Source organism: Mandrillus leucophaeus, unplaced genomic scaffold (assembly GCF_000951045.1).
Source record: "Mandrillus leucophaeus isolate KB7577 unplaced genomic scaffold, Mleu.le_1.0 Scaffold383, whole genome shotgun sequence".
NCBI classification, from domain to species: Eukaryota; Metazoa; Chordata; class Mammalia; order Primates; family Cercopithecidae; genus Mandrillus; species Mandrillus leucophaeus.
This window is the reverse complement of record NW_012104065.1, coordinates 1,769,861-1,792,503: the sequence shown is the minus strand read 5'-3', so window position 1 is coordinate 1,792,503 and position 22,643 is coordinate 1,769,861. Positions and strand designations below refer to the sequence as shown.

At 37.7% G+C, this 22,643-nt stretch overlaps 1 protein-coding gene across 2 annotated transcripts in view; it reads right to left on the bottom strand.

The window, feature by feature from the left end:
• Nucleotides 1-22,379, bottom strand: part of PTPRO (protein tyrosine phosphatase, receptor type, O) — a 283,195-nt gene extending 260,816 nt beyond the window's left edge. For both annotated transcript variants that reach the window (XM_011990820.1, XM_011990821.1), the window contains exon 1: nt 21,836-22,379. In XM_011990820.1, the coding sequence (XP_011846210.1) occupies nt 21,836-21,910 (75 nt within the window). In that variant the 5' untranslated portion in view covers nt 21,911-22,379. The remainder of the gene's footprint in view (nt 1-21,835) is intronic.
• Nucleotides 22,380-22,643: the final 264 nt, after the last annotated feature.

The following is a 22,643-nucleotide window of genomic DNA, read 5'->3' as shown; positions in this document are numbered from 1 at the left end:
TTTTAGAACCATTTGGATGACACCTACTATTAATTCTACGAATCAATGTGATCACAGTGTGGCATATTTCCAATGTTTCCATAATCCTGGGGCTTCAACACTAACAATGTTCAAGTGTGAGAATTGTGAACTGGTGCATAGTTCTCATTATTATTTCTTGTGTTCTTCAAGTCACAAAACCTGGTTTTTATATTTGCTTTCTTTTCAGTTAGAACCTGACAATGATTATATAGACTCACATTAAAACTCTCCTTCATCGTAGGATATGTTTCTATAAAGAATGAAACTTTTCTTAAAAAGGTTATTTATTTATGGCCGGGTGCGGTGGCTCACGCCTGTAATCCCAGCACTTTGGGAGGCCGAGGAGGGCAGATCATGAGGTCAGGAGATCGAGACCAACTTGGCTCACACGGTGAAATCCCGTTTCTACTAAAAAATACTAAAACTTAGCCGGGCGTGGTGGCAGGTGCCTGTGGTCTGAGGCAGGAGAATGGCGTGAACCCGGGAGGCGGAGCTTGCAGTGAGCCAAGATCTCGCCACTGCACTCCAGCCTGGGCGACAGAGCGAGACTCCGTCCCAAAAAAAAAAAAAGAAAAGAAAAAAAAAAGAAAAAAAATTATTTATTTTTGAGACAGGGTCTTGCTCTGTCATCTTGTCTGGAGTGCACTGGCACAATCACGTTCACTGCAACCCCGACTTCCCCTGCTCAAGCGATTCTCCCATCTCAGCCTCTCAAGTAGCTGGAACTACAGGTGCGTGCCACCACGCCCAGGTAATTCTGAAATTTTTTGTAGAGATAGGGGTCTCGCCACATTGCCCAGATTATTCTGGAATTCCTGGACTTAAGTGATCCTCCCGCCTTGGCCTCCCAAAGTGCTGAGATTATAGACATGAACCACCGCGTCCAGCCTTTGCATTTTAATTTTAAATTCATATTAAATGGTTGCTTATTGAGGACATTTAACGTAAAATGCAAATATGTTTGAGATAATTAGGACTTTCAATAATTTGTAATATCTCATCCATTGTGGAAATTAGAAATACATACACGGAGGACATGTATCAAACAAAAATAAACCCTTTACCTTGTATCCATTTTCACATTCAATTAAGATGTCAAAACTTTTACACACATAATAAATGTAACACAGGCTTTAAAAATTCAATTATATTTATGTTTTTCATCTTCCTGTATGCTATCCCGCGTTTGATTATTTCACAGTCCACTAGTTTATTCAACTCCGCCAGAAGACGGACAAGGCAAATGAGAGGAAGATAAAATGAGATAAGTAATTTTTGCTATTCTTAATGTGATGGGGTCGGGAGTGGAGATCCCAGCTTGTGCCTAAATGGACTTCACACGTCTTCACACACAATTATGCAGGGACCCATACCTGAATAATTAGTGGCACTGAAATTCCAGAAACCTATTGGCCCACAGCTGACAAACTGCTAGGGGAAAACCAAACAAACAGAAAAACCAAGGCAACAGTTTGACATACTAAGAAAGGCTTAGTTTTCAAGGGATGGGAAGATTTTGGGTACATTAAGGAAGGTGCTGGGGTTGGCAGCACCTGGTCGAGCAGGGCAGATGTCTAACAGGAAACCTTCGAGGATGGAAGGACACAGAACTAGGGTTCCACAGCAAAGCCCCACTGGGCACTGAGCAACACCTGTGAGGGCTTTTCATAGGAAAAGGCTGATACTGGGTATGTACAGGTTGAGCCAACTGCACTGTAATTGGAGTTATTATTATAAATGTGTAACTATTTTCACCTATAGATAAGTGAAATCCAAGGAGACAGTGAATGATTAGCACAGTATTTGGCATGCAATTGATGCTCTATAATTGTTCATAGAAAGAATAAATTATGCTCTAATATAACATATGAAAGATGATTGGTGATCATAAACAGAAAACACTGTACAAACAATGCTGGATGTTATACGTGTGAAATTAGATAAACAACAATTTTGAATGAGAATGATCTGGTCAGTATATAAAAGATGGGGCTAACATAAAAGTATTTGCCATTAGACAGAAATATTTTATGACTTTTATGTATTAAGTCATTCCAGACACATAATTAAGCTGTGACTTCAGGTGACAGAAAATGCACTTGGGTATGGCAAACTTTAGTTTATAGAAAGAAAAAGAAAGTACTACCATGTTAATTATAGGCTTCCATGAAACACACTACACACATGCACGGATACACAAAAATGTGGAAAAGAAAAGCGCTCAATCCCAGAGTCAATGAAACAGGCGATGCAGACATTTTTGATAAGATAATATGTATTTAAATTGTGCTTTACAGTTTACAAAGTGCTTTCACAGATTAGCTCATTTAGACCTCACAGTAATCCCGCGAGGTAGAAGTGATTATATTCTCATTTTTACAGAGAGGTGAAGTGACTAATGATTGCAGGCAGGTAATCTTTGCTTTATGCTGCTTTGCTCTACTGACAATGCTATGACCTTTTTTTTTTTTTTTTTTTTTTTAAATCAGGTACTTGGTTTTCTCTTACCTGAGGCACATACTATATTTTATTTAATAGCTGCTAGAAAAACCTCAGAAGATATGCACATTCAAGCATTCTTCCCAGCCAACACTTTGTTTCAAGTGATGGAACTCTGTAAAGGCAGTATGCCTTTAATAATAGTACAGCACATTTTGTCATAAGCGGTCTGTTCCTTCAAAAATTATCATGAAACAGATTGAGAGCTAAATATGAAATGCTGAGCTCTCCGGTTGAAGCAGAGACCTCATTTCATTCAGATCAACTCTAGACAGATAAGACAAGAAGTGGCTAGAAAATTATTCCATTTCTTTCAGTCATGGCAGTACATTTCCCAGCTCAAGGTTGAGACAGTTTACAGAGGAGGGGGTATGGCATAGCCTGCTTGACTAATAACTTTCTCTGTGGGATATATACTAAAGAGAAAATAGGCAAATTCTGGGGTCTTCCTTTTGTAGAAGCATCACCACCTTATAACTTTCATATGCAAAGTTTAATATCTCAAGGACAAACTAAAAAATAAAAAAAGGAAAAATAACATATCCTTGTTCAAAAGAATTAAGCTCCTTAATTTTGTATTAAGAGTTCATGTTGTTCTTCCACTTTTTTTTGCAGATACTCGAATAAATTAAATAAAAAGAAAAGAAAAACAAACAAAACCCTTATCTTAAGGTATGCTTTTTCTTTGCAAAACTAATTTCACTGAACAGTCAGATATGTAATAATGGGCCTCCTGGGGCTGTAATTTTTTATGCAATTTGACATGCAAGTCATGAGTAATTAATTATGTCTTCTATTTACACTTTGTCAGATAAGAGTATTAAACAGAAGAGCTGAGAGGAACACAGAACACTACTATTAATCTGTTTAATTTGCAAATCTAATGTAATCAAAAGGAAGACATTAGTGTTAAAATTGTTGTTGTCTGGTGGTATCTTTCTTGGAGGGAAAGGCCAATCTGAGGTGTAAACGTCTCATAAAGCCAGCAAGTCACAAAATCTCATGTAGGCTTCTAAAGCCAGGGCATGAGTCTGCCATGGTGCTTCTATAGTTGACCATAAAATCTCCGGATTTAAAAGAATTTAAAACACCAGTTCTCCCCATCAGCACATAGCATTACATTCAGCTCTGTGTAATTATCTTACAAAGTACAGAAGCATCAAATCTATTACACTGAAGAAGATAAAAAAACAAAAGAATAAATCTGACATTTATGAATGTATAGGAATCCCCTGATAGCAGGGGTTTTTTCTGGGAACATGTGCCTGACAGATTGACGGACAGAAAAAAGAAACTGCAAGAATGATTTTGGATGGGCAGGAATCAGCTGTCTCCAGGTGTAATCCCTACCCCATTTCTGTCCAAAAGGCAGTCCCAACCAAGGACTGATTCAGTTCACCTGTGTCTTGAGATATTTCTATAGTAAGAGGAAGAGGAAGAAGTGGTAAACCAATAAATGGGGCAATATAAGCCATGTCAGAGTTTTCACACAAAGAAGTACGGTATGTTGGCCGGGCGCGGTGGCTCACGCCTGTAATCCCAGCACTTTGGGAGGCTGAGGTGGGTGGATCACGAGGTCAGGAGATCGAGACCATCCTGGCTAACATGGTGAAACCCCATCTCTACTAAAAATACAAAAAATTAGCCGGGCGTGGTGGCGGGCGCCTACAGGCCCTCCGAGTCCCAGCTACTCGGAGGCTGAGGCAGGAGAATGGCGTGAACCCGGGAGGCGGAGCTTGCAGTGAGCCAAGATCGCACCACTGCACTCCAGCCTGGACGACAGAGCAAGACTCCGTCTCAAAAAAAAAAAAAAAGAAGAAGAAGTATGGTATGTTACAGTGTGTGTAGAGTTCTGTGGTCAAATGGATCAAGGTTTCACTCCTAACTCCTTTAGTTTCTCTCTGAAACTCAGTTTCCCCATTACTGAAATGATTATAATATATAGGAGTATGTAAAGATTTGATGAGATAATGTACATAAAGCTCCTAGGAGTGTCCCCGATAAACGGTAGTCACTCAATTGATGATAGTGATCATCAGTATCATCTCCATCATTATCAGTAAGGCAGTGAAGCTTGGAAGAACTAAATCATTTAATTTCTGCTTGAGTTACCTGTATTGATTAGTTCCTTTGGGACATATCTTATATACAAGCACAGATAGAACCTCGATTGTTGAGTTGGTGGTATGGTTATGTACATAATAGTGAGGTTTAGATTCTCTACTTAGCTTTGGCTAGCAACATGTAGCTTTAAATAAAATATAAACATGTAGAAGAAATTCTACAAGTATGGGGGCATATATATATGAACTGTAATTACTATAGTAAACAATGGCAAATTTTCAGTCACATGCAGAGGATAAAAATTTGAAAGTATGTTGACAGTTACAACTTGTCTCTGAAAAAATCCATTTATTTTTCATTTATCTCTAAGAGTGCATACCGATTAATGCATAAACAACATGATCCAGGGGAGTTTAAGTCTAGGGACTAATTTGCTGAACTACCCAAGCAAAAGAGGATTATTTTATCTAATTAAGACAGAGCACACGTATTTAGAATTAAGCATTTGCATTTAACGGCAAATTCAGAATTATAAAAGCAATTAAAGCTAAAATGAGGTATGATAATTTTTTTCCTGCACACCACTGCTGAACTAAAGCTCATTTTAATGTTTCCCTTTGTAGCATGATTGAGTAGATTATTATGGATAGAAGTTCATGGCTGGGCAAAACCACCTTTTCAACCTCATTTCCAACTACTCATCCTCCTCAGGACCTGAATCTATCCCCACTGTTTTATTCAAGCCTCTTAAACGTAACTTACATTTTCTCGTGTTTCTACTTCTGTTCTTCTGTTTCTCCAATGTGAAATGTTTTTCTTAACGTACTCTTAACTATTTAAACTCTATTGGACTTATATTACATTTTGTCTTCCTTCATGAAATCAGTGCTTCCCCTCCAGATCAAGAGCTTTTTCCTTTATCTGAATGCAAGGACAGTTATTTGAATACAGTTCTCTTTCCCATTCATTTACAAATTAATAGGTTAATACTTCAAAGCTTCTATTATAGTATTAACTCATATATTGCCCTTTAGCTTCTTACATGTTTATGTTATTACATTTATATCACAGATTTCTTAGGAAAATAACTTCGTTTTATACTCTTAAAAATGAGGAACACAGTGCCTTCCTCACATGTGTACCTTAATGTATGTTTGATGATTGACTGGTGGAAATATCTGAACATCTATTCATCTTCACATTAATACTTCATCCATCCTTTTCCTCTACTCTGCTCCAATTTTACTCAAACCTTGTAAACTTATCTTATACTTTCTATTTTGTTCAAACTTATTTATACCATTTCCAGATATGCTACTTAATAATTACTAAAAGAATGGAAGAATATTACTTCATCAATTAATATTTTGCCCTTACCTCCTACAATGATAATTTCCATTTTTATCTGATTCTCTGAAGAGTCTTTAAAATGTTGCTTTTAACAATGTTGTGGGAATTATGAAGGGGAATACCTTAACACTTGGTCCCTTCAAAAACTTTCTGGATGAACCTTGTAAGAATACAGTCCAATATACAACCTGCTTCATAATAAATTTGAGTTTAAAGCTGATGGTGTTTTATTGAGGTCCTTGTGTATTTTGTGTATGTTCCTAAATTGCTTCACATTTGTTTCAATAACTTATTTTCCCTGCAATTGTAGTTATTGTTTTTCTGAGACAGTCCCTATAGGACAAAGACTATATCTATCCACTATTAAAATATGTAGCAGAGTGCCACACACAAAAAACAAAGCAGCAAGCTTTGAAAAACCTAATGAAGTTTTAAAAAACATTTTCTTGGAGATAACTACAGATTTACAGGAAGTTGCAAAGAAATATACAGGAAAGTTCCATGTACCCTTGATCCTGCCTCCCCCAATGTTGATATCTTACATATTAAAACAAGAAAAATCCAAACTGTGAAACTGACATTAGTACATCTCATAGAGTATATACAGATTTCACCAGTTACATATGTGCTCATTTGTGAGTGTATGTCTAGATCTTACAATTTTCATATGCATAACTTTATGTAATTACCACCACAATCAAGGTATATAACTGTTTCATTATTTCAAGGCTTCCTCATGTTACCCTCTTTTAGCCACATGCAGCTATTCCCCATTCCCCTAATCCCTAGTCTTTGGCAATCATGAAGCTTTCCTTCATCATAATGTTCTATAATGAAATCATACAGAATGAGACCTTTTTAGATGGACTTTTTCCACTCAGCATAATTTTCCTGAAGTTCACTTAAGTGGCTCTGTGTATCAATGGTTCATTGATACACAGTGAACCACTTAAGTGGTTTCATTGCTTTTCATTGCTGAGTAATATTCTATGGCATGGATGCACCACAGTTTTTAAACCTTTTACTTATTGAAGGACATTTTGGTTATTCTCAGTTTGTGACCAGTATGAAGTTTCTAGGAATATGTGTGTACAGGTTTTAGTTTTTGATTAAGACAATTGCAATTTCTCTTCTATGGTTAGTTCATCTTACTTAGAGCAGAGATTTTCATGGATGAGTGAGACGGGCGAGGAACTAGTGACTGCATACTGCACAAAACGTGTTGCTTTTTTGTGTTTTCAGGAAGAGGTAACCATCCATCATGGTTTTCCCAGAACAGGCTGATTTGTGTCTTCTGTCCTGGCGTAAGGATCCCTTCACTCCCGGAAGCGTTCTGGTTGGTATGATAAATTACATAATCACTCTGATTCAGTTTACATAAGGATCCCAAGTATCACTATTAGGCCTGCTTGGTTATGATGGAATTGAATTTTAGTAAATTTGTAATTTTTCTAAGTACCTGTGGAGTGACTCACTGGAGTCTGAGAAATGAGATCATCTTCCTGCAATGAATGATAGTCTTGCTGGAGTCTCTCTACTATTCCTGCTGGCTTCTTTTCTGCTACAAAATATTTCTTCCTACAAAATGTTTCTTCCTAAGTCAGTTTTATGGCTGAGGATACTGTCCAAGCTCATGCCTTAGCTCCACAACTGGAAAGGAAAATATTCTTTCACCTCCCCTGCCATTGCTGGTTTGAAAACAATTGTAGGACTAGGTTCTGATTGTTCTGGCTTAGATCACATGCCAATTCCAAAGACAGTGGTCAGCGAGGTGCAGTCCCCACATGGACTTAGGTCAGGTGTTCACCTCTTGGCTGTTTGCTCTGCCCAGAGCAGTGAGGTCAAGTAGGAGAATGGTATCCCCACTTCAGACAATGTGGATAAAAGAGGAGAAGAAATTTTCCTCCAAGATTAGCAAGATATTAGCAAGGCTGAGCATCGGCTGACCTGGTGAGATGGCAGACTGGGCTGCTAGAGGATTAGTGATCTGGGCAGCCACTGTGATTTGTCTTCTGTGAAGAGATCAGTACACTGCCAAATGCCATAGTTAGTAAAGAATACAACCAGAATTCAATCCTATATCTTTTTTATTTTTTACCAGCATGCCTTTATACTTAAGTTTCTTATGCACAGTATTTAGTTGTGAAAAAAATAGAAAATAAATGCCTGTCAATATAGCATCTAAAGTTTTGTTGTGTGTGTAATTCTTAAGTAACTCTTAAACACTAATGGTGGGCACACACATAGACAACAATCTCTTTGCTCAACAAATTCCTTTTCCCCATTTCATGGTTACAGTCTGTATCTATGATCATCTACGTCTTTAACAATGCAAATACACTTGGGAATTGTATGCAATTTGACCAGGACATATGGGTTAATGTCCTAAATTGCAGAAGAGTGAAAATGTTCAGGTCCTGAAAAAATTATCACAACACCTTTAAGAGAAGAAAGCATGTATAGCAGGGAAGTTTTATACCTTTTTTTAAACATACACCCTCAAATGCACAGACATAGGAAAAGATTTGGAAATATATGTCTCCAGATGGTAGCTATTTTGGAATGCAGTGTTTGGGAATGATGATATTCTTTTTCTGCCTGTTGTATTTTATACATCTTCCACTGTGAACATGTATCAGTTTTCCAGTTCTTTGTATGTTATTACAGAATTGTCAGCATGATGATGCACACCTGATTCAGGCTTAAAGATATCAAATTAAGAATGCCTTACTTAAGAACCATAAGCAGCTGTATAGTAAAGAGGCTAATTGAAGGCCTCATGTAGCAACAAGAATTTCAATGGAAAGATTCTCATTAGTTTCTCAATTATCCTTCAGAAAAGAAAGATGTTGCATCAATCTAGCAGTGGAAATGAACCAAGGTAATAGCACAGAGATGGAAAAAGGGTTTAAAGATGCAACTGTATTTTATTTGTTGCAAATAAACAAAATGTAAATCCAAGGAAGCAATCTGAGACACATTGTAAGGGTGGCTCAGTTTTAGCAAATTTTGTTAATTAGAAAAATTAACAAAACTTCATAAACTAAGTTTTTAGAATGAATTCCAAAGTATTTAGTTCTAAGTCGTTACAATTATTTTAGCAAAGCTTTGTCAATAGCACAATTTCCATATTAAAAATCTCAAGTATCTAACCACTTTGAATAAGGCCTATCATCAGTTCTGAAAGGCTTATTAAAAAGTATAATTTAGTTAGGGGAAATTGCAGAGGAAATTCCCCCATGACAATACAGAATACACTTGGCCACATCTCATCACTATGTTTATATGTAAATAAGGCTATTACACCAATGCATTTCATAATAACCTTTTTTTCCCTATAATCCTTTAAAAGATGACCATATGACTCAATGTTTAATAATATATGCAGACAATATACCATTCCCTTGATCTGTTACTATTTATCTTGTTAATCAACTTAACATTCAAGAACTTTAGAAGCTAATTTTTTTCCTAGATAAAGATCTAAGAATTTTAAGTACATCCAAATGAGAAGATATTTCTTAAGGTGATGGTGTCAGTATTTATTATTATAAGTGTGATGTTTATATTTTGTGGTATTTGGCAGTAACAACACTTCAATTTTTATAATTACACTTTAGTTATCAGCACAATATCAAAGTAAGTAGAAAGCTCATAGCAATTTTACTAGAATATCTATTTTATGGATCACCAACTTGACTTAAATTGGAAATTCCTGGCTTCTCTCAGAGACAGGGTAATGTGTGACAATTAGCCTAATTCTAGTGTAGCCACTGCAGAGACAGAAAAAGACTTGTGCGAATGTGTTCTCAAATGTTTCCAGAAATTTTGATTTGATGTTAAGTAAAGAAGATTATTAATTTTAAGGAAAATAATTCATTAATCAAAGAATTATTAGTGTTATTTTTATACTCTCCAGAAGTGAGTCTCCTGATCATAAATTTATAAAGGGAGGAGCAAAAACTCCTTTCAGTCATGTATGTGAGAGTGTAAATAATTTGATCACAATTTTCCTTCTATAAAGATATATATTGATTTGCCAACAAATGAAAACAAAATTAAAGTTGTAGAATAAAAAATACAGCTAACCCAAACTTCAGTACTTTTTCAGCACAGTTAATAGACTATGGATATAGATCAGTGCGTTACAAGATTATGTAATACCTTTCAACTTACCAGAGAAATACTGAATTATTTAAGTAATAGCAATTGTCTTAAGCATATATTTTGTATGTTAGTCACTTGAAAATCTTGACAATCTAGGTTTTTGGTCTATATATACTAACACTTTAATGTATGTAGCACTCATGAATCAGCATGTATAACTCACTGTCTGTGTTGCATTATAAAATATTTATCACCTAGTATTTCAACCGAGTATAAAAATTACCAGTTGCTTCTGTAAGAAGTTACCCGATGGAATTTTATCCAAGTAAAGACAATCATTTTGAAAAGGTCATTTTTAAAATTTCCATGAGGTATCTATATGCATTTAAAAAAATAAAAATGAAATTTTCAAAAGCAAAGGAAATCATGAAAGTTTTAAGTTTTGAAGAAAAACAATAATTTATCATCTGAGCTTCAGTTAGTTGTGTGACTTTCCAGAAATGCCTTTTGAGGTCTAGAGACAATCTGGTTATATTGACATGCATGGAGAGAGAAAAAAAGATTTACACATTAATTTTCAATTTGATATTTTCAAACTGTAGAGCCAAAACAGAAACAAATTTTTGCATTTTAAAAACTCAGAAAACTTCTTTTTATAAGTAAATTACAGGCACAGTCAATGAATAAGATGGAGAATAAATCATCAGAAAAGCTATGTTTTTGCTTCATTACACAAGGGAACCTATTTATGACTTGGGCACCCATCATTTGTCTTCAGTGGTTTACTCTAACCTGATAAAATAAAGAGAAGAAAAAAGTGTCAGGAACATTATCTTGATGTCTAAACAAGTTCATTTTCACCTGTGGTAATAAAACCTCTGTTCCCTCCACCAGAGCAAACTGGCATCTTCAGGTCATCCTCCACCCTAATGCCACTGCCTCGCCAGCCTGACTCAGTGGTGCCTGCCTGATAGACCCTCCTTCCTAGCTCGTCTCACTGTGCAGCTTCTCTACTCCCTGTGCTTGCATGCCTGCATCCTGCTCTTCCTCTGGATCGAGTCTGTCCCATACCTTCCGTTTGACCTCCCTCACTCCATTTATTTATTCAACACTCATTCGTTCACTCATTCAACAAATGTTCCCTAGACATAACCATAGGCCAGGCACTCTTCCAGGTGCGGAGGATACAACAATGAACACAATGGACAAAGTCCTTGCTCTCATGAAACCTATAAATATTCCAGTAGAGGAGCTAAGTTATCATAAAAATACAATGTAATGTCATGTACTGAATGATACATTCTCTGAAGAAAAAGAAGCTTAGGTAAGAGTGGTAAAATGTTAGAGTGATAGGGATGACTTTAGATAGGCTGTTCAGAAAGACATGCTGAATAAAAACGTTTTTTGAGCAGAGATTGCAATAATATAAAATCTGCATATATAGAATGCTTACTACATGCCATGCATTTTTCTTACACTAGCATCCCCAACTCCTTACCATGGTTCATCATGGAACTCCCTTGGGAAGAATAAAAACTGTCTTCCACTCAATTTGTTATTGTGACTATAAAAAAGGAAAAAATGGCAATAGGCAGAAAATTTGGGCTGGTGTAAAAAGCTTAAAGTGGTGTGACGGAGGATGAGCACAGAATGGTGAGATGACAAGCTTCTCACATTTTATCTTTATAAGCCATCAGGTCTGTTGGCAAAGCAGTTATTCATAACATGCATGAGAGCGAGAACAGTCACTATATAGTGCTCTACTAAAGTCAAGCAGAGATGGAAGTAACATGTAGCATGTGAATGCTACAACCAGAAATAGTTAATCTCAAGACCAAACCAAATCAAACCAAAACACAGCAACAACAAAGCAACAAAACTATTGTCTAATGGTGGAACAGCTACTTTACAGCTGTTGGTAATGTCACCATTTATGATTAATTGGCAGTGATATTAGAGACAATATCTAAGTATCAGCTTACATTTTGAACTAGATGGTCTTTGAAAAAATATGGCTTTATGATTCAACGACATATACTGAACAAAATTGATTGGTCTGTGAAGTTATATATTAAGATAATCACATTGGAAAATGATGTTAAAATGTATGTTTCATTTTTTGATTCAAAACTCAAAGAAACATTTTACATGTACAATTACTGAAGCCAGAGTTAATACAATCCATAAAATAAGAGGATATCTACATATTTTCCTCCAAAAGCATTTTCCTGAACATCATTGTTTTATAAGAAAGTTGGGATGATTGCTTTCCAAGCAAATTCTCCTGATCCTGAGATTTAAGTTACAGTTGATCTTGCTGCTATATTTTCTTTATCCTTAAGGTTACATTTATCATTTTTTAAGCAAAGGAAAGATAAACAAAGCATCTAGTGTATAAGGATAAATATTGTTTCTTAGAGCATATTCATTATTCTCCTGAGGTCAGAAGTTCAAGACTTGAAACTCCGACTCTACTAAAAATACAAAAATTAGCTGAGCATGCTGGTACATGCCTGTAATCCCAGCCACTTGGGAGGCTGAGGCCAGAGAATCGCTTGAACCTGGAAGGCAGAGGTTGCGGTGAGCCTAGATCATGTCACTGCATACCAGCCTTGGTGGCAGAGAAAGACTCCATCTCAAAAAAAAAAAAAAAAAGGAAAAGGATACTATAATCAAACAAGTTTGAAAATGTTATACACTATATTTCTCCTGTGGATGACACAATACGTGTTAACATATTAAAAGTTCTAAGAAATTCTGGCACACAAAAACAAGTTAATACTAGTTTAAACACAGTTAAACTAATAATTTCCCAAATTCATGTCACCACAAAGGTATTCATTTTTAATAACATTCAATACAAGAGTATTGCCAGCCTCTCCAATGTACTGTGGAGCATATTTTGGGAAATGCTGCTCTGTACACATTTTTATTGCCCTACCTCTTTGACTTTGCTTTGCCTGTTTTTACTATTTTTGTCTTCAGTTTATTGTTGTACATAACACTAATTAAGTGCTTACTGTATTCTAGGCACTGTTCCCAGTACTTTATGGTCATTTTCCCATTAATTCCTGACAATAATTCTAAGACATATGTATAAGAGATGACCAAAAGGGAATCCAGAGAGGTGAAATAACTTTCCCAACATCCTACTTCCAGTAAATAGCACAGTGGAGACTTGATATTGACCTCAGGTCTCTCTGATCTCACCTGGCACCTAGGCTTTTATCAGATAAGGGGGTGCTTTTTGATTCTTCAATTCCCAGAAGCATTTGTACTTCCCAGTCTCCATAGAGTCCAATAGCCTACCTATTTCCTAACACAAAGATATTTTCCAAACCTTAGCTTATGGGACCTCTCTGTTGCATTAGATGCTGTTTGCCAAGTCCTCCACTCGAAATTTCCTAGATCTTGGGTTTCCTTAATTTTGCTTTTGTACCTCTCTGACTGCGTCTTCAGCTTCTTAGATTCCTTATTTGCCTGACATTAACAATTGGTGCCTCTCAAGACCCCCTTCTGGCCCACTGCCTTTCTCTCCCTTTCTCTCTGCTAGGGGATCCCACTCACATCTCCAGACCTTCCATCACCTCTACCCTTCAGGCTCATAATCAAGCACCATTTTTGTTTGTTTCTTTGTTTTCAGCTGCTTCAAACTCAAAAGTCTACCAGTAAACCACCATGTCTTATATCAGTCAGGGTCTCAGCAGGACACTCAAAAAGAAAATCCCAGAGAATGAAATGAAGGGATGGACTAGCCGAAAGGATCAAGGCGTGGAGCAGAAATACTGTATTAAGCATGGAGAAAACATACTTAGGGTCTAGAAGCAGGGAGAAGCTATTGATCTCAAGGGATAAGGACAGAGAACTGTTTCAGGAATTTGGCCAGAACATCAGCCTTGCAAGAGGGGCTTACTATAGAATTGAAAGAGAGAATGAAGCCACTGCCTAATGGGGGCTGGCCAGCATGGAGGCTAGGAGAATAAATGACTTGATCTCTCCCGCCTTCTAGCAGTAATCTTTGGCTAGTGCCTTCTATTGGCCAAACTCACTAGGAGCCAAAGGGCAAGGGAAGAGGAAGAAATGGTCTATAGAGGGAAGCTTCCTGGCACTGGGCACAGTGGAGGAGTGAGTTGATCTCGAGAGTAGACTATCCAGCACACATGCTATCTTGAGACCGCTACTCTTCCAGGCAAGAGGGTTGGTTACCGAGAAATTACCCTACATCCTGCTCTCCCCAATTTTCCACATCTAATCAGTCTTGCCAATGTAGCCATTTTTCAGCATTGCCACTCTTTTACTGTCTGTCACCCTCATGCCAATGTTCGTCATCTCTTAATTGGATAATTACAATAACTACTAGTTTAATTCTTCCACGCTTGCTCTACCTTTGGGATAGCCTTTCTTGCAGGTAAAGAGCTCTATCTGAAATGCAACTCTTACCTCACTAATGCCTTGATTAAACCCTTCAATAAGGCCTCTTCACCTAGAGAATGCGGACATCCTACTTTCTGGCTCAGCATATAGAAGTCTCCCTGATCTGGCTCCTGTTGCTTCATTGCCTTTGAGATATATATCTGCATTTTCCTAAACTCTGCCACGCTTTTCACAACACTGGGCCTTTGCTCATGCAGTTTTCTCTGCCAATGTGTGTATATTTTTAAACCTAACTCATACGTATGTTTCAGGACTCAGCTCAGGAATCATCTTAAAAGAAATCATTTCCCAAACCACTAAATAGTTAAGTGTCTCTCCTCTAGCAGCCCACATTTTCCTCCTTAAAACAAAACACCATATTTTAATGACCATCGTCTGTGTCCATGTTCCCACTATGCCATTGGCAGGGATTCTACTGAGTATTATCCACTTCTGTACCTAAAATATCTAGTAAAATTCCTGGCACCTATTAGATGTTTAATGGATGTTTGATTAACTAAATGGAATTGGGCAGTAAGTCTTCATTCTGGAATACAAAAGACAGTATTGAAGAAGAAAAGGAGCTTCTCAATCTTGCCATTTTGGCATTGGGAAAAGATTGGTCAGCCAAAAAATGTTTATAGGATGCTCTTTCAAGGAAACTAAAAGACAAGGAGAGGTTCATTATAATTAATGCCAGGATCCAAAAGCAGGAATACTAGAGTTTATCAAAATGGAATATTGATTCAGAAAGTAAGTACGGGAGGTTGGAATCAGACTTCAGATAGGACCGAAGACACAAAGGGCACTGAACATTCTTTTGAATTCTCTGACATCTGGTTTGTACATGCCAATCACAAATTCCTATGGGTGGAACCAAGGGAGAATCACAAGACACGGATCAGCACAGCAGGCTCATAGCTGGTCTCTGATATGGGTTAAAGGTTGAGAGAACCAGGGTCAGAAATTCCTCTGCACTTAATTTGGTCAATGGCGGGTAATAACGAAGGAACAGTATTGAGGGCATGGTACAGTCATATGATGCCCTTCCTCACCCATTACATAAATCACTGATATTAAAAACTTAGTGAGCAGAAAGAGGAAAATAAAAGTCTCAATTATCTGAAAACAGTAAAATGAAATAGCACAAAAAAGAGAAACATTCATCATTTAAATCTCGTGTAGATTACTATTAATAAAATTCTGATCTTGGACCACTACTTGTAGAGAAATTGCATTCTTATTCTTTTAATTTGCTAGTAAATGTACCAAAAACTACATTAAAAAACAGGTTTATTTCGTTTAAATTGTCATTAAGATAGGAATAGTTTCGTTAGAAAAATGAACTGCGCGGCATTCCTATTTATAAAGAGTGGAAAACCAAATAGATAAAGAGTATTTGATAAGAAAATACATGTATTTGCATATAAATAGAATAGCAGTGTATTTGTTTTCATCGAATGTTCTTCATTTCATTCTCTAATTTTCCCTATATTCATTTTCTTGCAGAAATTACCATTCATACTCATAATTTGCAATATCGCTCTCAAGCTTGAAGTCCTATTTCCATTTCTGCTTCTCTGTTTCTGAAATATTTTTCCAAGCATATATCACTTTTCTCCCCTTTCATCTCAATTTCCTGAAAAAAGGAAAGGAAAAAAAAAGCCTTTTATCAAGAAATCCCTGCAACCTTGTTTCAAACATCTTCTGTTTGTTTGCTGGTTTTAATATATTCAGAAGAAAAAGGAGCTGGCCTTTAAGTAACTAGAATGTCTAAGGAAAGAAGAAATCTTTTACTGGAGAATTAGATGCTGAAAGAGTTGCGAATGCTTTTCTGGCACAAGGATAAGATAAGATCCTACTCATAGAAATAAATTCAAAGGCACAATGTGTAGAAGAGAAAAAAATCTAAGAATTGGTGTTCTGAAGACCTAGAACAAGCTTGGAAAAGGGAAACATTAGGAGTAATCTGTGATAGCAGATTATATGAGAAGTGTTCAATTAAGGAGGTTATTCACATATCCCTATTTTTTTTTTTTTTTTTTTTTTTTTTGAGACGGAGTTTCAGTCTCGTCGCCCAGGCTGGAGTGCAATGGTGTGATCTTGGCTCACTGCAACCTCCACCTTCTGGGTTCAAGCGATTCTCCTGCCTCAGCCTCCGGAGTAACTGGGATTACAGGTGCCTGCCACCACGCCCAGCTATTTTTTGTATTTTTAGTAGAGACGGGGTTTCACCACGTTGGCCAGGCTGGTATCGAACTCCTGACCTCAGGTGATCCACCTGCTTCAGGTTCCCAAAGTGCTGGGATTACAGGCATGAGCCCCCCTTATTGGCTGATAGAGACTATATGGGACCTGCTGGAGTCAATAGCACCAGGAGAGAAGGAACCCACTCACACTCATCCCGATCCATTCACACTCTTGCTCACTTTACTTGGGCCACATTAGCCTTGTTTGGGTTCCTCAAATTAATGACAACAATGCACCCACACAAAAAAAACTTACATACTTATTGAAGCAAAAAGAGCTGATATAATGGGTATTTAAGATGACTATAGAACAGTTCTGTAAGAAATTGGGTTATATGACCTTGGATTAAACACCACCATAGATATAACCAAGACCAGAGTGTAGAAAAGACTTCATCTTTTAAGGGTGATGTCTGACAAAACATTAGGAGGATTTCTACTAGGAACACAGAAATCTTGGCCAGTTCTGGTTGGTTGTGGTCATAGGGGAGTGGTGATGCGCAAGAGGAGGCAAAAATATTGTCTGTATATCTGGGTACTGTCTGAAATTGTGGGTCACCCATAGAGGTTAAAACAATCAATTTCCCCTAGTATGTCATTTGCTACCTTTTAATTAATAATATTTAAGAGAGGTGAGGCAACATTAACGAATAAATGAGCAACTGAGAGTATTACATTTTTGGGAAAAAAATAACACATTGATATTTTAATTTATGGTTTTAATAAGATCCTAATATAAGTGATTGGTAAAATTTTTACTCTTTTAATGTAATGAGTGCATTGTAGTCATGATTATTTAACTCCCATAATGATAATTTTCCTATATTTTCTTTAAAGATGTGTTCACAAGTCACTATTATAATATTTCATTATTCTCAGTCAGAGCTTTTATATAATGCAGAAACCTTCTATTAAGTTCCTAACACCACATAGTAACACCATGGAACAGAGAAATATTACAGTAGACATTCCTTTACTTCAAAAATATTTACAACATATTTGGAGTAATTCAATGAAAACATTAAGTGCTTTACAGTAAAGCTCATCATTGCACTGGGCTATGTTTCTGAAAATGCAACATCACTGGAACCGTGTACGGAGAGGCATTAAATTAGGGAGAAAATGAGAACTTGATATCTGTGGTCATTGTTGTTAAGCCTTCTATTGTGCCACACTGCTACCAGTTACAATGTTTTATTTAGGTGCATCAACTGTATCTGACATCAAACATTCTTTTACAACCCCTGAAGCCTCAAGTTAGAAATATATTTATAAGGTTCAGGAGTAAATCTGCTTATACGTTTAAATACCTTTAAGTTGGATATTTAGATAGTAGAAATAGTGTTACATTTTAAAATGAAGTACAACTCATATTGTTTTTAATCAGTTATCCATACAAATGTGTATTTTCTTTTGGGCCAAAATGAGGCAGAGGTGTAATGTGAATTTTCCATTCCTTCATACAACAATAGTCTCTCACAAAACAAAGAACAAAAGCAAACATATGTTCACAGTGGGAAGGATTATTACTCGATCGTCTGTAGAAGCGTGGCCCAGGGAGCCTTTGCCAACCTACTGGAGATGTCGCATGTAAAAAGCTTTCTCCAAAAGGTTGGCAATATGATTTATTAAAGGAGTCAGATGACATGGGAGTTAGGGCAGCAAACTTCATTGTGATGGAAAGGATCTAAGCTACTCCAGCAAAATGAAAGGATTATGGTTCACCTGCCAACACTGTGCAATATATGGATGAAATCTCAACCACAAAAAGTGAAACTTCTTTATGTGCGTGTATGGGGTTGGGAGGGGAGACATAGGAAAGGGGAGAAAGGCAGACAGACCGTGAAAAGCAGATATTTCCCCTGGATAAGAGTAGAATGGCCAGTATCATAACACTCATGTATTATAGAATTAAATATAAACTTGTTTCAGAAAATACAATATTAAGACTCTTTTTAAATTTAATATTATTTGATGATATCTCTGCTAAAAGCAGAAATAGAAAGAAATAAAGAGAAGGAGTTAAAAAAGGACACACGCCAAGCCCATGAGTTTAGGAATGTATTCCAGCTGACTACTAAAAGGCAACATTTCAGGGAAGGCCAACTTCAAATTCCTATGATGTCATATTCCACAATTTGCGCCTTCGTAGACAAAGTACTTACACTGAGTAAACTGATACAGGAAGACATTTTCTAGAAAGGCTTTAGTAAAGATAGGACAAGTGTAGGAAATTACATTTCTTTCACTGGGAATTATGGGAAGATGCACAACAGCGAAGCTCGTTAGATAAATATCTCACTTGCATTCATCCATAGAAGACTTTGAAATTAGTAGCCTTCAATTTAATAACACAGTCCCCTTTTTTGCTTCTATTTTATATACACCATCAATATTGATATAAAAATAAAAATTTTCATAACCAGCATTGTGTTTAGGCAAGATAAATTATGCAGATATTAGCTTCATAATGTGCAGTGGATGATTTAGACAGTCTGAGATGCCCGATTATATGTGTCCATCACCGCTTCATGGATAAGGAATGATGGCACAAAGACTTTCTCGGCCAGTCACATTTAGTCTCCCTCAGTGGAACCGGTTATAGCCATTCATACACATTCAAACTTTCCTACTTTTCCACCACTGATATCCAGCTGCTTAGTTTTGAGTTGTGGAACATGTAAACCTATAAATTAAGCCTCATACTTGAATTCCTCTGTCTTATGTTCCTTCGGGATTTTCACTCTTATATAAAGGATACTCATGTGGAGTAATGAAAAATGTATTAACTATAGTGAAAACTATGGAAATTTTTTTGGCAAGGGACAGTTGAGAGAATGTTTTATTTCTGACTCGGCACACGTGGAACATTTTAGATTTTATTATTGAGATACAGTTAGCAGTTTGGTATTTAATAATGGATTTTTTTCTTATCTTCCAGTCACCATCTGCTTGAGTAGATCTATTTTACTGGCACTTAATCAGGACCTTTAATTTAAAAAAATCTCCAAATTATAAAGAGATTATACCATGTGCCCAATGCACCATGTAATATACTATCCCCTAAATGTAAGACATTACACTATGTGCCCAATTTACCACTTGGGCACTCTTGTCAACTGCAGTAAAATAGGATTAAAGGAAATAACATATCTAAAATACCTTTAAAAACTGGCACATAGAAGATATTTAATATATACAGTCTTTTCTTCTTTCCTTTGATACATTTTATATTCAGGTGACAAAAATGTTACATTCACATAAAATAAAGGACAATGATTTTTCTTACAAAATTATGTCTCCCATTACAATAATTATTATTTAAATGGCAAACTTTGACAACGTATTTACTATGGAAGCAGTTCGTCATAATTTACATTTACCTGCAATGTTCAGGAATATATCTATTATGTGAAGTAGGCTGGACCTCTATGACAATCACTAACATTTTCATTACGCCATCACTAACTGCATTTTCTCATTCCAATATTGAGTTTTAAGTCAAACAATGGCCACATTTATTTTATTTTAATTGCAAAACCTTACCCTCACTCCCAACCAAGTCATTCTCTTATTTCTGGAATTATCTCAGTATGAAGAACTCAAGCAAAAACGTGCAGTTGTGCTAAACGTTAGGTTTGGATCAGATGTCATACATATCACTCTTAGCTGTTGTTGGGTAAAATGCATAGTGACTTGGTTTCTCATTTTTGGTTCATGACAATTATTGCATAAGTAAAATAGTTGTGACAGTTTGATAAATAGTTAGAAAATGACTAATAGACAACCTAATAAGTCTAATGCATTTGTGGTGTGTACAAAAGAACAAGCTCCTACAGTAAAAACATATAACTGAGCTTATTAGTTACCATATTTTTAAAATTAATGATTATTGGTAACTTAAGAAAAAATGTAAAAACATATTAAATATAATTTAGAGTCTCACTTAGGCATTCTGTTGCTGTTTCGCCCTGAAATTTTTTTTCTATTTTTCATTAAGATAAATGAAAGTAAGGAGTATTTAAAATTAATGCTGTTCTGAATCCATTGGTCCTGTTTCACTATATTCTTTTCAGGCATTCATAATTAATGGTGCATATAAGCAAGAAGTGACTCTAAAATAAGAAAACCTCTGGATCCATTAACCTGGCATAAATTTCTAGGGTAAGTATCACTGTGGTCCTGAAAGGATAGCTCCAAGTCACCTGTCGACATTCTTGAGTTTGCTTTGCGGAGAGGGGAAAGGACGAATGACAGAACTGACGTAGATCCATTGAAGACATGAGTGATAGACAATCACTTCATAACTTCACATCGCCGTCCAAGAAAAACATCTAGCTGACATTTCTTCAAAAAAATGTATGTACAATAGAATTGTCAAACTGATTTTTCAAAAGCAACTCCTCTCCTTTTCATTTTTCTCAAAGTAAAACCTCAGGTTAGCACATTCCAAAGAAGATAGGAAAAAGTTAATTATTATATATTTTCCACCATTAAATCTAGGGGTACTATCATCTGTAAATACAGTGGAGAAAGTCGAGAGACTTTTAAAAGGAATTCTAAAGATGTTGATAGGAGTTGGGGAGAGGAATCCTTCCCAAGCTCTACCTGACACTCCTTATTCAAATAAAAGTCTGCCCTAACGTAGCCCTGGCAGTCCATGTGTGGCCAGGGAGCTCAGTCCCCCTCCATTCCCCAGTGTATAATTCCAGCAGTAAGGAAAATTAAGACAAAGCAGCCACACATTCTGTGAGAGGGAGGGCGGAAAGGTTAAGCAGCATTGGGGTGCAGTGGAAACCAGAAAAGAAAGTGACCTCATTTTGCCTGAGAAAGCACTATCCAACAAGCCCACCTTTGATGTGAATTTCAGCGGCGATAAAAGAGCACAAAGGGCGAAAGCTGGAGGGAGCAAACTTCCCTTATTCTTCCCCCTGCCGCCCCCCACCTCTCAAGACCACCAGGAACACGCACACGCAAGGACAACAAAGCGTGCGCCCAGGCTGCACGGCAGCCGCTTCCCGCGGCTGGGCCATCGCGCCCTGGGGCGCGCCGCTCCCCACGGCAGAGCGAGGGCGCCGGAGCGCGGATGCCGCCCGGACCGCTGGGAAGGAGGGGTGGCGGAGCTCCCCTACCTTGAACAGCACAAAGAGCCAGAGCAGAGGCAGGAGGCGGCGGCCACCGTGTATTCCCGTGGACAGGTGCCCCATCGCTGCGCGGACGGGGATTCGGGGGCACGGTTGCGCCAGCTGACTCCCCCGGCGGCGGCTCACAATGGCGAACTGGGGCTGCAGCCTCAGACCCTGGGCGCCGAGGTTGCTCCTGGCGGGCGCATGCTGTCTTTCCAGTCCCCCTGCGCCTGCTCCCTTTCCTCCTCTGCGCCGGGGGTCCTCCAAGAACGTGCCAGGCGCTGCTGTTCTTTAATGACTAAGGATGGAGAGGGTGGGGATTGGAGTGGGCGAGGCTCTGCCGCCGCCACCACCGCGGCTGCCGGAGGAGGCGCGGGGTCCGCGTGGTGAGCGAGAGGTGGAGGCCCCGCGCCTAGCCCACTGTGGTCCTCTGGCAGCAGGGACACTCTCACTCTGGCTGCCGACCCATAAAATGACAGCGGCCTCCCAACCCTCCACCAGGGTCGGCCGCTGCCTACTACTGCTGGACAGCCCCCACTGCAGACTCCGCCTCAACCCTTCCCACAGTCTCTGGGTCTCAGGAGTTCTGAGGGTTTTCCCTGACCCCTCTTGAGCAATCCAGGCGCCAGATCCCAGTTCCCTCTCAGTCTTGCTATATGTGTACTCAGTTGCAGTTATAAAGGATCAATAACACTTGGGTAGTTGTGACTTTAGAATAGAGTGTGCAGTGTGAGTGTGTGTGTGATAGGAAGGATATTTTGTCTCATTCCCCACTGCTTCCATTCTCTCCATCCCATTTAAACACTCTCACCCT